This window comes from Semicossyphus pulcher, unplaced genomic scaffold (assembly GCF_022749685.1).
Source record: "Semicossyphus pulcher isolate SPU_LCO1_2020_fin unplaced genomic scaffold, fSemPul1.0.p SCAF_2, whole genome shotgun sequence".
NCBI lineage: Eukaryota > Metazoa > Chordata > Actinopteri > Labriformes > Labridae > Semicossyphus > Semicossyphus pulcher.
In genome coordinates, this window is record NW_027211693.1 from 23,803,241 (window position 1) to 23,814,702 (window position 11,462).

The 11,462-nt window shown below is 41.6% G+C and overlaps 2 protein-coding genes across 2 annotated transcripts; one reads left to right on the forward strand and one right to left on the reverse strand.

Annotated features, from left to right (window-relative positions):
• Positions 1 to 1,730: 1,730 nt before the first annotated feature.
• Positions 1,731 to 4,663, forward strand: LOC138597870 (gap junction alpha-3 protein-like). The gene is made up of 2 exons (XM_069669393.1): positions 1,731 to 1,745; positions 2,532 to 4,663. Exon 2 carries the CDS (start codon positions 2,556 to 2,558, stop codon positions 3,639 to 3,641), a length of 1,086 nt encoding a protein of 361 aa, XP_069525494.1. The 5' UTR covers positions 1,731 to 1,745; positions 2,532 to 2,555; the 3' UTR covers positions 3,642 to 4,663.
• Positions 4,664 to 8,149: 3,486 nt separating this feature from the next.
• On the reverse strand, positions 8,150 to 11,136 carry vma21 (vacuolar ATPase assembly factor VMA21). Its single transcript, XM_069670249.1, has 3 exons — positions 10,981 to 11,136; positions 10,555 to 10,664; positions 8,150 to 9,110 (listed from the first exon to the last, which is right to left on the reverse strand). The coding sequence occupies exons 1-3, from the start codon at positions 11,040 to 11,042 to the stop codon at positions 8,971 to 8,973; spliced, it is 312 nt and encodes a 103-aa protein (XP_069526350.1). The 5' UTR covers positions 11,043 to 11,136; the 3' UTR covers positions 8,150 to 8,970.
• Positions 11,137 to 11,462: the final 326 nt, after the last annotated feature.

The following is an 11,462-nucleotide window of genomic DNA, read 5'->3' on the forward strand; positions in this document are numbered from 1 at the left end:
AAATCATGCCCATCAAGCAGACATCAATATGAAAAGCAGTTTGAATATCTTTAGCAGCAATATCTAGTTTACAGTATTTCTGGTAGATAAGGCCAATATGTGCAGAAACACTGGTGTACCCTTTTCATTAAAGAGGCAACGTCACTGTAGTGAAAAAACATGCTGGATAGACAGTGACCTTTCTATTTACACCATAAATTGTTAACATGAACCATATTTAATTCCAGACGGGGTCGGAGCTCAGTGATGGAGAAAAGAGCATTTATGTGAGTAAATGCCATTTAATGTCAGTAACAGCTCTTTAAGTCAGCGACGCTATGCTCGGATTTTATTGGACCATTTTAGTTATTTGATGTCGCTCAGCTCGGCGCAGACAGATGTAACTATTCTATAACTGAACCATACTGCTATGGAAGCGTAACAGTCGGTGCTAGAAAACCAAAGAGATATTGATCTTAAGTGATTGAAAGTAAAAATTTCTAATGGTAACTTTACTGCCCATAATAATTAAAGCAATCTCGTTAGTGTAATCACAAAGGTGCACAGTCAAAAGTATTCTGTGACATATATTAACTCCTGATACAAGCGGGGATGCTACATGATGTTCTACTGATGACACTTACATTTATTCTTTCTTTACTTGACTGCTGTGTCACTTTAAGAATATTGCAGAACCCAGTACTGTATGTGTATCTTTGAGTTTGTATGTATTTGTATTCAGTTGTGAATACTACCGACTTAATTTATGTAACTTTTTATTGTAACCGTTTTTTGTTTCAGAAAAATGTTTCAGTTGACCCGCTTTTTAACTGACGCCCGTCACTGCTGCTTCCCTTAGATTCACCAGGCATTATTAGTGTTTTATTCCGTACCTCTGAAAATCTAATGTTCCTTATGATGGTCTCTGTTTATACAACTGTTCTATTATAAAGTTATTTATATATATTTATTGTAGTGCATACAAACACCTTGATTTCTGCCTAAATGTACATACACGACTTCATCCGGGTAAACAATCCAGTTAATATATATAACATGGGTTGAAACTATACGTGTACAGTATGTAATATAAAGAAATAAACCACCTGATAATTGATGTCATTTGAAGTTATTCAGCAAACATAATGTGTTTTTAATACTTAGAGTTGGAGCCGATTATGTTACAACTGACGGCCTCCTTCTTGTCTCTGTGATTTGTAACTTGAGGATGCAAACGGCTACTCATCTCCAAATCATGCCCCCCATGATAGGAGCGACCCTTGGGCTAAATTTAGACCCCAGAAGCACTTGTGGCCAGACAGACTTAGCAGACACCATCATTGGCCAGCTGCCGTGTCACTCACTGTAACAGGCGAGTGGAGGGGCTTTTTTAGTTTACATTAGAGTGAACCCTGCGCCAAATTTAACCACAGGAGGGGGGAGGGAGGGTTTGAGTTGAGGGAGGGCAGACCGGACATGGTTGAGAGTGTGTCCAGCAGGTTACGTGTGTGCGTGTGTGTTGTGGTCAGTGGAAGACCCCGGGGCCTGGATCCTGGAGCATTTGAAAACAGAAGATTGAGGCGGCAGGTTTGTCGGTGTGGAACAGAGGTGAAGGCGAGCAGAAGTCCACTTTTCCTGTCCATTCAAGGGCATCGCTGGGGGCCCGAAGATCAGCTCTGAGCCGAGGCCTGTCAGCAGGGCAGGCGGTCTCATGGACCCTCGAAGACGTGTCGGACTGCACTGCAGGGGATGTATAAGCTGACAAGGTGGGTTTTAAGAGTAAATGTGACTTCTCTGTGATTATTTGTGGATTTAAATCTTGGTGGATTTAAGCTCCTTCAGGAGTAAGACAAATGTATCAGGGTAAGTGCTGCTGTTTGTCTTTTATTAGGAGTTGCAGGCGTCCACACACTTGAGAAAACTTTATTTTATCTACCAATGTTTTCAACCATATTTTTGTTATCTTTTGGATGACATAGTCTGAGGGGTTGGATTTAAGGACTCTGTGTAAAGTTGCTAAAACACCACATAGATTCATGATTTTAGCCGTTACCAGGATTCATCCTCCCTCACAGAAGCAGATCTGCTGCCGTGCTACTGTACAGCTCCTCCATCAGATGTAGAATATATTTATCTCATAATGTGCTACAGGAGCTGACAGTGCTGACATTATTCAACCGTCTCAAATTTGCACTTCCAACATATCTGCCTGGTGTTTGATTTCACTGCGTGTTGATCTTGTTGCTGCGGCTCGGGCCACGAAGGCCGGGAAGCGCAGAATCATGACTGAGACCTTCCCCCCCCCCCTGTCTGCACTTGCCAAATATATACTCTCCTAAAGTAAATATAATCCTGTCTGTGTCCACGTGGAGAAAGGCCACTACCTGCTCGGCAGCAGAGTCCCCCACTTGTACACTCTATTAGCTGCTTGGCTCCCTTGAGACTTGTTTGGTCTGAGCTCGGCCGAACTTGGTAAGACTTTGTGCTCACTTTAACCCCTTGATGAGTTTTATTTCTGTCATGTCATGGATTCTCTTTTTCTGTTTTCCCAGTCCCAGATCTGAGCTCGCGCAGCCATGGGGGACTGGAACCTGCTGGGAAAGCTTCTGGAGAAAGCCCAGGAGCACTCCACCGTGGTGGGGAAGGTGTGGCTCACCGTCCTCTTCATCTTCCGCATCCTGATCCTGAGCGCCGCCACAGAGAAGGTGTGGGGCGACGAGCAGTCCGGCTTCACCTGCGACACCAAGCAGCCCGGTTGTGAGAACGTCTGCTATGACATCACTTTCCCCATTTCACATGTCCGCTTTTGGGTGCTGCAGATCATCTTTGTGTCCACGCCTACGTTGATCTACCTGGGTCACATCCTTCACCTGGTGCGCATGGAGGAAAAGCACAAAGATAAGACGAGCGAGAAGGAACATCATTTAGACAAGCAGGCACTCATTGTGAATGGAAAGCACAAAAAGGCCTTGATTAGGGATGACAAGGGCCGAGTGCGCCTGCAGGGGGAGCTCTTGCGCACATATGTCTTTAATGTGATCTTTAAAACCCTGTTTGAAGTGGGATTCATTGTGGCTCAGTACCTCTTGTACGGCTTTGAGCTTAAGCCCATGTACACATGCGACAGACCGCCCTGCCCTAATGTGGTAAACTGCTACATATCCCGACCCACAGAGAAAACTATCTTCATCATCTTCATGCTGGGGGTGGCCAGCGTGTCTCTGTTACTCAACCTCGTAGAGATCTATCACCTGGGCTTCACCAAGTGCCGCCAGGGCATCAGCTTCAGGCGATTGGAGCAGTCCGCTGAGAATCTCCCCAAGGCCCCCAGCGAGGCCTCTGGGCCTTTTGCGCCCAGTTATGACGAATACTTCCACGGGCACCACCAGGTCCAGCCGGCCTACCCGCCCGTCCCCAGCTACAACCTCTCCCCTCTGTCCGACGGCACTGACTCATCCTTCCACCCCTACCACAGCAAGGCGGCCTACAAGCAGAACAAGGACAACTTGGCCGTGGAGAGGAGCAGCAGCAAGCCAGAGGAATGTGACCTGAAAGGAAAGAAGGGAGCAGGATCGGCCCCGGGGTCACCTACGCAGGCCAGGCCGGGCCGCAGTGCCAAACACAGCAACAACAAGACTAGAATAGACGATCTGAAGATATGAGGAGGTTTATGTTTCTCTGAGGGGTCTTAAATTGCTGAAAGGGGGATCGGATGTTGTTTAGAAGCGTTCGTACATGCTCTTTAAGGTGGCACAGGTTTGACTCATTCCAGCTTTGAAGGGAGTGACATTTTAAGGGCACATGGACAAGCTGCAGACTGATGGGGTTCAGTAATGACACTTGTAGTGAACTTGGAATTGTGCTCTTGTGAGAAGTGTCCCTGTCAATGTGTATAAAAATCTACTCTGATTTCACATTAGGCTGTAGCTGTAATTTGGTAAACCATATTTTGACAACACCACATTTTCGGTGATTGATTTTTGAGTCTTTCCACTATTCACTTTTAATAATAACTTTATTTTTATGGTTTACAGAATGGTTTCTATAAAACAAACAATACAAATATATGAGGTAGGCAAGTACAGCTTCAAGTATAAACATGATTCACACAAAAGCCTGTTTATGAATGTGTGTTTTTAGAAGACACTGATTTTTAAAGCCTTACTTCTTCCAGCGGGCCTTTTTCTCACTGAGGGTTTGAGAAAATCAACATGCTCAGGTTTTACATTCATTATATTTCCTTTTTGTGAATGTGAATGAAGCCAGAAGTCAAACCCCTTGTGTATAAAGTTGCCTAAACTTTGGGAACAGAATCCAGGGCAGAGACTCGTTCAGCGCCGGCCTGACCTCGTTTGAGGAAATCAGATAGGGCGAATAGTTAAATTTAACTTCCATTAACTGTTTTGAGGTCATCTAGCATAGTTCGCTTGCTTCGACTTGAAGTGAAACGTTGTGCAATACCTGCCAACACATAGGACGCTGGAAACGCTGTACGTTGTTCCAGGACGCGCCTCAAACACAAACTGCACTGGTCTCAGGAGTTCCCACATTTGTACTCTCTCTTTTTATTGCGACAGCCGGCAAGTCCATAATTATAAGCACATTGTTTTGTTTATCATTGTTTATATCTGTGTTTGTGTCAATTGTTCCGTGTAAAGCACTTGGTGACAAGCATATTTGTAAAACAGCCTCCAAAAATAAATCTGTCTTAAATTTGCAAAGCGGTGCATTCATGATCACAAGTCTTTATCAGGAAAAAAGGGAACTGTTATACTGCAGCACATGTTGCATCTGTCATTTGAGAGTCCTGAAACGAATAAATCAAGACGAACTGAGGAACAGAACTGATTATATTGTTAGTAGCACTTTTATATCTCTGAGGACTTATTGTCTGATTCTCTGAAATGAGGTGTAGTTAGAGTCAGTGAGGACGCACAAACATTTCAACCTGTTAGACACTGACGAGCTCGAGCGGGAATAAACATGTTGTGCGTAACGTCTCCCCACATGCACATCGTACACTCATCTGTGCCCGGAAAGAACAGCACGCAGGCACCTCTGGTATGGAAACCTTGAAGTTTATGACTTGACAAGGAAGCTCTTTCATACCTTTGGACTGGTACAGTCATAATATTCTGTCAGTGCTTGATGTGTCGAGGGAATAACTTTGTACTTAAATGCATCGAAACAAAAAGAAATCTGAAAAAATGGACTGTAGTTTCTTTGTGTTGAGAGATGATTGAGTGCGGTCTGGGCAAACTTTAGTGTTATTTGTTGCCAGAAACATTACGTTCAGGACAGTCTGAGTGTTATTTGTGATGTATGGCTCCATAAATCACAGCGAGGACACGAATAGACTCTGATTCTAAAAAAAAAAACATGACATCTACTTCTACAAATGAAAATAAAACACTAAGTTTCTCCAACTTATTTTCAGACATACATCATGTTCGGATATGTTGAAGTGATCATCTTTGAGAAAAGGCTTATATGTGTTTTTGAGATGCTGACAGATGAATAGATATGAGTTATGGCTACTGATGGATATCCAGCACTTTGAAATGAAATCCTTGGAGTGTAAAGCCAACGTTTCCATGAATGCATCAGAGGGTCGGACCAATATATAAGACAAACTGTGCTGCATTTTTCAATGAGTTATATAAAGCTACAAAAGTTCAATCTAATATACAGGCATCAATATCAGACCGTGCACGGAGCATAATAACCTACAGGCTCCTAGTTTGACTGAGTCACACATTAAAAGTCTCTGATTTGATCACATCAGATTCGATGAAGTTAATCAATAGTTTTTTGGGTTTTTTTTTTTAACTGACTCTACAAGAATGTGGATTTTATTCCAGTTTGGGACTAAAATGACGTGCATGCAGAGGTTATGTTTCCCTTTTTAGGCCCTCGCCAGAGTTATTACTATTTTCTTTGGATCCTTCACAATAAGAGCGTCATAATTTTGCAATTTATGACTGAAAGTGCACAAAGATTTTGGACATTAATATAACAATGACGTAATCATTTTCATACACCAAATAAACTGCACAATATAGAAGGAGGACGCGAGAGGTTTGTCAATCTGTGTCACCGGAATTTTATATAACGTGTCTACGTTTCTGGGGAAATTTTACATTAAAGTTAAGGTGGAAGCTTTTGTAGGACACAGAGAAATTACGTGCTACCTGGACATATAATGTTCTAGGTAAAATTCCTTCTTTCATTGTGTCATTTCTACGTCTTACGCTGACATAACACATTCTCTAACTCTTACATATAAAGGACAGAAGACATTTTACATGTAAAAAGTGCTCTGAAGGGGGCCAAAAAACTTCCAGTTCTAATGTAACAAACTAAATAAAATGTGTTTTACCTAAGATATTTAAATATAAAGAATAGTATCTTTAATAGTGGGGTGTGAGCCTGATCAAGAGTCAAGACTGAGGACAATTTCTCCAGAACTCCAGGGAAACCTGCACAATAATTCCAAACAGAATACACTATAACTACATACTGTGTGTTTTATATAATGTTAAAAAATGTTTTCTTGAAGGCAGTAATTATCTTCTCAAAGTCACCTGAGCACACTTGAACTAACCGTGCAGCCTCACACAATAAAGCGCTGCCTTGTCTTTGTTTAATGGTGGATATAATTTTTGGTGTCCAGCTGAGTTATCCTATCACTCTGTTCTGTTCCCTGTGGTGTGATGCTTCGTACCGTCTTCCTCCAGCTGTAGCACGGTCCTCTACTGCCCTCTGTCTTCACTTTCAGTTAACACTGACATGCAGCTCCTCTGGCGTCTGCTCGGCATGCCATCTGCTGGGCAAAGAAACACAGGTCAGAGTATCTTAATGTACCTTTAATGGCATTTCTGTTTTAATTAACATCTTAGTGGTTAATAAGTGAGTACATAGAGTAGTGAGCAGTTATTATGACATATCTCTAATATATTATGAATAAAAATGAGTGTAACAGTGTTGTTTTTAAAGACATAATTAGATCACTAAGACATGTTGTAGTCGTGTTTGTTTAATCCCTGACTAAAGTGAGTGTTTTGGCCTGTTTCTCATCACTCTGACACTCTGCACCAGACCTGCTAATGTGTAATAAACGACAAAGGGCCACAAGCAAAGTCTGCCCTTGCACCAACTCTGCATCGCTACAAGGGTGAGCTGATGAAATATCAGCCAGAGGGAACACCGAGCTTCTGATGTTTGCTGACTGATTCAGTCTGATCGCTTGCAGGCCTGTCACCTCATCATCAACACCAGCTCCGTTTAACTCAATACAGACTGCACTGCTCCGACACCAAACTGTGCGAGCAAAGACGCTAAAACATCACAGAGGAAAATTCAGCAGCTGACACGGTTTGTGAGGCAGAAATACGTCATTATGTCTCGGCATCTGTCAGGCCTCGTTTCGGCTTCCATACTGCGTTGTCTGTGGGAGCAGGATGAGTGTTTGCTGCCACCATGTGACAGCTCAAACATTCTGCACACGTCAGTGAAGCGTCTCACTAACTGTCGCCTCACTTCGAAATAGAGCTCCTGTGTTTGAGGCAACTTGATCGATTTGTTTTGCTGGCATCTCCATCACTCCACAGTAAAATCAGGGTAATGAAACTAGAAAGAACGAACATGATGTGAAATATTTATAATAAAAAAGACTTCTTTGTGTCCCTTCTGCTTTGGAAGATGATGAATGATGTAATCAATTTTAATAGTTTGCATGATGGTATGTTGTTGTTGCATGTCAGGCTGGTTAATAATTTGCAAGTTGAATCTGCCTCAGGGATTAACACAATAACAGATCTATCTCTCGGTGACAAATATTGTGTCACATGCATCTCAGGGCTCAAGTTATGGTTTGTTGTGACTTACACAGCAGATGGACGCAGGAAGTTGTGACCTGTGGTGTGACAAAGCACAGAAATCATTTTAACAAGATCTTTAACTCTTTAAGTTTTCTAAAAAAGCTGGTTTTATCAACCTACTAAGATATTCTATACATGCCAGGTTTACCTGATTATTATACATTTTAAAAAGATAGCATATAGGCCTTTGACGTCTATGGTTTCCACGCACAATTTGAAGTGTTGACAATGTCGGAAAAAAACGCCAACAACAAAAACATCAGAAATCTTTAAGAAACACCCGAAACAACTTAAAGTTACAAGTTTTCAGCTTTATTTGCGCAACATTCTCCTCTGCATCACACCGACGTCACAAACAACTACATCCTCAAATCACGGAACATCTTCAATACAAAACATTCCTTTAAATAGAATTTTCATCCTGTAGTAAGTTTCTAATTCAAAGTTCCAAAATGTCGCTGAACTACTTCACAAACACTTAAAAACAGAGGACAAACAAAAGGAGGGATTGAGTTATTTTAAAGGACGAGATTTGATCCAAAATATAGCAGGAAGTTTGAGCACATTATGGGATAATTTTGAAGTAACAGATCAGAAGTGAAATTTGCGGACAGACTGAACAAACTCTCACAGTTGATTTTGAGCATTTTGGAATCAAATCTTTCATAAATACATATTACAGTACAACCAGTGTGTGTACACTCACGCATTATCCAAAACCCAAGATGTTTTCCGACATGACAAACTCTTTACAATGAAGGGACTTAAAGCACTGACCGAAACGGCAGCTTTTATTAAAGCCTCATAAAAATAGGGGCCATCCTCTGTTAACAAAAATAACATTTTCAGAGGACAAAATGTGGGCCTGCTGAGGCTGGTGAAAAAACAAACCCAACATCCTCCACTCCCCCATGCCAGGGAATAACAAAAGTACTTTCTTGCTTTAACCTCAGGTTAAAGCCAAAGCACAAACCAGGTCTCCTCACTGTCTGGTTGGTAGATGGTGCTGTTTTTGACTGCCGCAGCCCATGGTGGAGGGTGGTGAGGGGCTGTGGATCCGTGCCCGTGTCTGTCCGTCTCCTCCGGTCTTACGAGCTGACGAGGACGAGCCTTAGTCGTGTTTGCCCTTCCCTTTAGGCGTGCCTTCATTCCAGGCCACATAAACAAACAAGGCCAAAACCACGTGCACAGCGAGCACTGCAACGATGGCTGCGTAGAAGTAGCTGTCAGAGCTCGACATCTTCATCGAACCTGTGAGGAGGAGGAAGAGGACAGTTAACAGTGATGACGCGCGGCTGCATTATTACTGTGCAGAAGTGCAGCTGTGTCAAGATCTTTTTTCAGGTGACATTTAATCAAGATGAGCTTTTATTGACTTAAAACTAGTTTGAATGCCATATGATTATCTTGAGCTGATGAAAACATTGTTAACCATTAGAGAGTTTTCTAATTTATTTATAATAGATTTATATGGTGTTTCCAAACCATGTGATATGTGGAGTTATATTAGGTCATTGTGATCGATATTATAAACCAGTATAATAATATAAACCAGATCGAGAGTACAACAGAACTGGTACTTCTAGCTATATGTTTCACTGCACTTCAGGTGTTCTGACAGTACAGTAGAGTTAAGTACCGTTGTAAAATTAATGTTACAGCAGACGGTCTTTGTCTAGATAGATCAAGCCGTTTCCTCTGAATCAAACAGGTCCCCAGAGCAACTGTCGACAGACTCATGTCATTGGTTTCATGATAAATAGAGCCATGGTAGCAGGTCTGTGGTGACACGTAGTCAGAGTAGCAGAGTGTAGGAAAAAGTTTATATTTACTTTGTCATGTTCCAGTAAAGTTGCAGAACTAGTTATGTTGGAGAAACCAAAACGAATGGTTAATCAAACAAAAAACAGTGTGAGCTTAATGCTTATTACTGTTTATGCTGATTGTAGAAATGTTGAATAAAAGGATTGTCACACTCCAGGCCGTGCTGTAGTAATTTATATCAGCAATGCTATAAATATTTATGACAGAAACAGCTGTCTGCTGATACTCAGTACAACAGCACTTCCTCTTGTCTGATATTGCTTAAATGAATACAACTTCTTAAAGTCAGATTTGACATTTTTCAAGTATATGGCTGGACACAGTGGATATGATTGCTATATTGAAAATTAATAAAATATATTGTATCACTACTCATACCAGTACCCAAACAGTAGTAGTCAACAGCAACAGAGACTCCAATTTATTTGGTCCATATCGGCTAAATAGGAACTATTTTAGGAGTAAACAATACAACAAAACATTAAACAGGTGTATTGTTATTTCCAACTATTTTGGCCTATGTATGTTTTAAGTATTTTAGAGCCTGTATAAGAGGGTTAACAAAAGATATATGACAGAAGACAATGGGTTTGTCATAATGTATGAAAAAATACCAGCTGATTTATATGGACCTTTTTCAAAATCACTAATACCTTTATTGGTATAAACCAGAAATTCCTGCACCAGTCATGCAATGGATTTTATTCAAAGGTTGAATCTTCAATAAATATAAGTAGGTGAAGATAGTTGAGGATTCTTTCATCTAAATCAGAGAGACAAATACAAAATCTGTGTGTGAGCAGTGCCTTGCAAATCGAAATCCATTTGCACTGCCCTGCAGACACAAACATGGCAGTGTTACAAAGCTCACCCTCAAAGATGTAGGCCTTTGACGCGAAGTAGAGTCCGATGGGCAGCGTGACCATCAGGATGGTGAAGAACAACAGTGTCTTCAGTGCAGAAACGAGGGAGCTTTCATTTCTGCAGAGGAGCAAAAGTTCATCATGTGTCAGCAGGGATAAAAACACAAGACAGCGACTGTGGAGGAGCATTGGCACACAAACATGCTGACTACGCATGTGGAAAGGTCCCTGAGCTATGTTTTATGTTAGTCCAGGATAACGCCACATCAAATAAAAGTCTTTCGTAACTATGGTACATGTTCGGCATCAAATAGCACAAAAAGGGAGCGGGTTTTAAGGCAAGTCGTCAGTCCACAATCATAGAGCCTAGCAAGCTAAGCTAAGGAGCTAGCTAGCTACGGATAGCATGCTCATAGTTAGTGTTTGTTTCTCACCCTCTGAAAGGAGGCGGCGGTTCGGCTGCGGCGTCTAAAGATGATCTGACAGAGCCGTCCATTGCTGGGCTGATATACGGCAAGATAAAGATTAAAACTTAATATTTAAGGGGGAAAACACCGCTTCCCCTGTCTGTGTTGTGTTCACTGTTGAAATCTCTTCCGCATAGGATCATGGGACCGTCACATGACGAGGTCTGTCGCCAAATTGTCTCGCGAGGCTTGACTTGAGGGCAATTAGAGCCTGTTTCCTGCCCTGCAGAAGTAAAGCGTATTTTTAGGTGAAATGTCAGCTCTTCCGTACAGACATTTCCGTACACAGTGAGGAAATTATCAATATCCAGACAATGTCTGCTTTGTTTTTGAGACTTCATCTCATTTGAAATTTTAGCACCAGAGGCAGAGGAAGTGTTCAAAACATTTATAATTCAAGAAGCGATTACACAATGTAATGTAATGACAAGAATATTGCATTCAAAGTC

Bases quoted from the DNA above. Each gene is read 5' to 3' on its own strand.
- LOC138597870 (XM_069669393.1), top strand. From the start codon at position 2,556: ATGGGGGACTGGAACCTGCTGGGAAAGCTTCTGGAGAAAGCCCAGGAG.
- vma21 (XM_069670249.1), bottom strand. From the start codon at position 11,042: ATGGACGGCTCTGTCAGATCATCTTTAGACGCCGCAGCCGAACCGCCG. The intron at 10,665-10,980 runs GTGAGAAACAAA...GCTCCTCTGCAG, and splicing joins CCGCCGCCTCCTTTCAGAGG to AAATGAAAGCTCCCTCGTTT. The intron at 9,111-10,554 runs GTGAGCTTTGTA...TCCTCCTCACAG, and splicing joins AAAGGCCTACATCTTTGAGG to GTTCGATGAAGATGTCGAGC.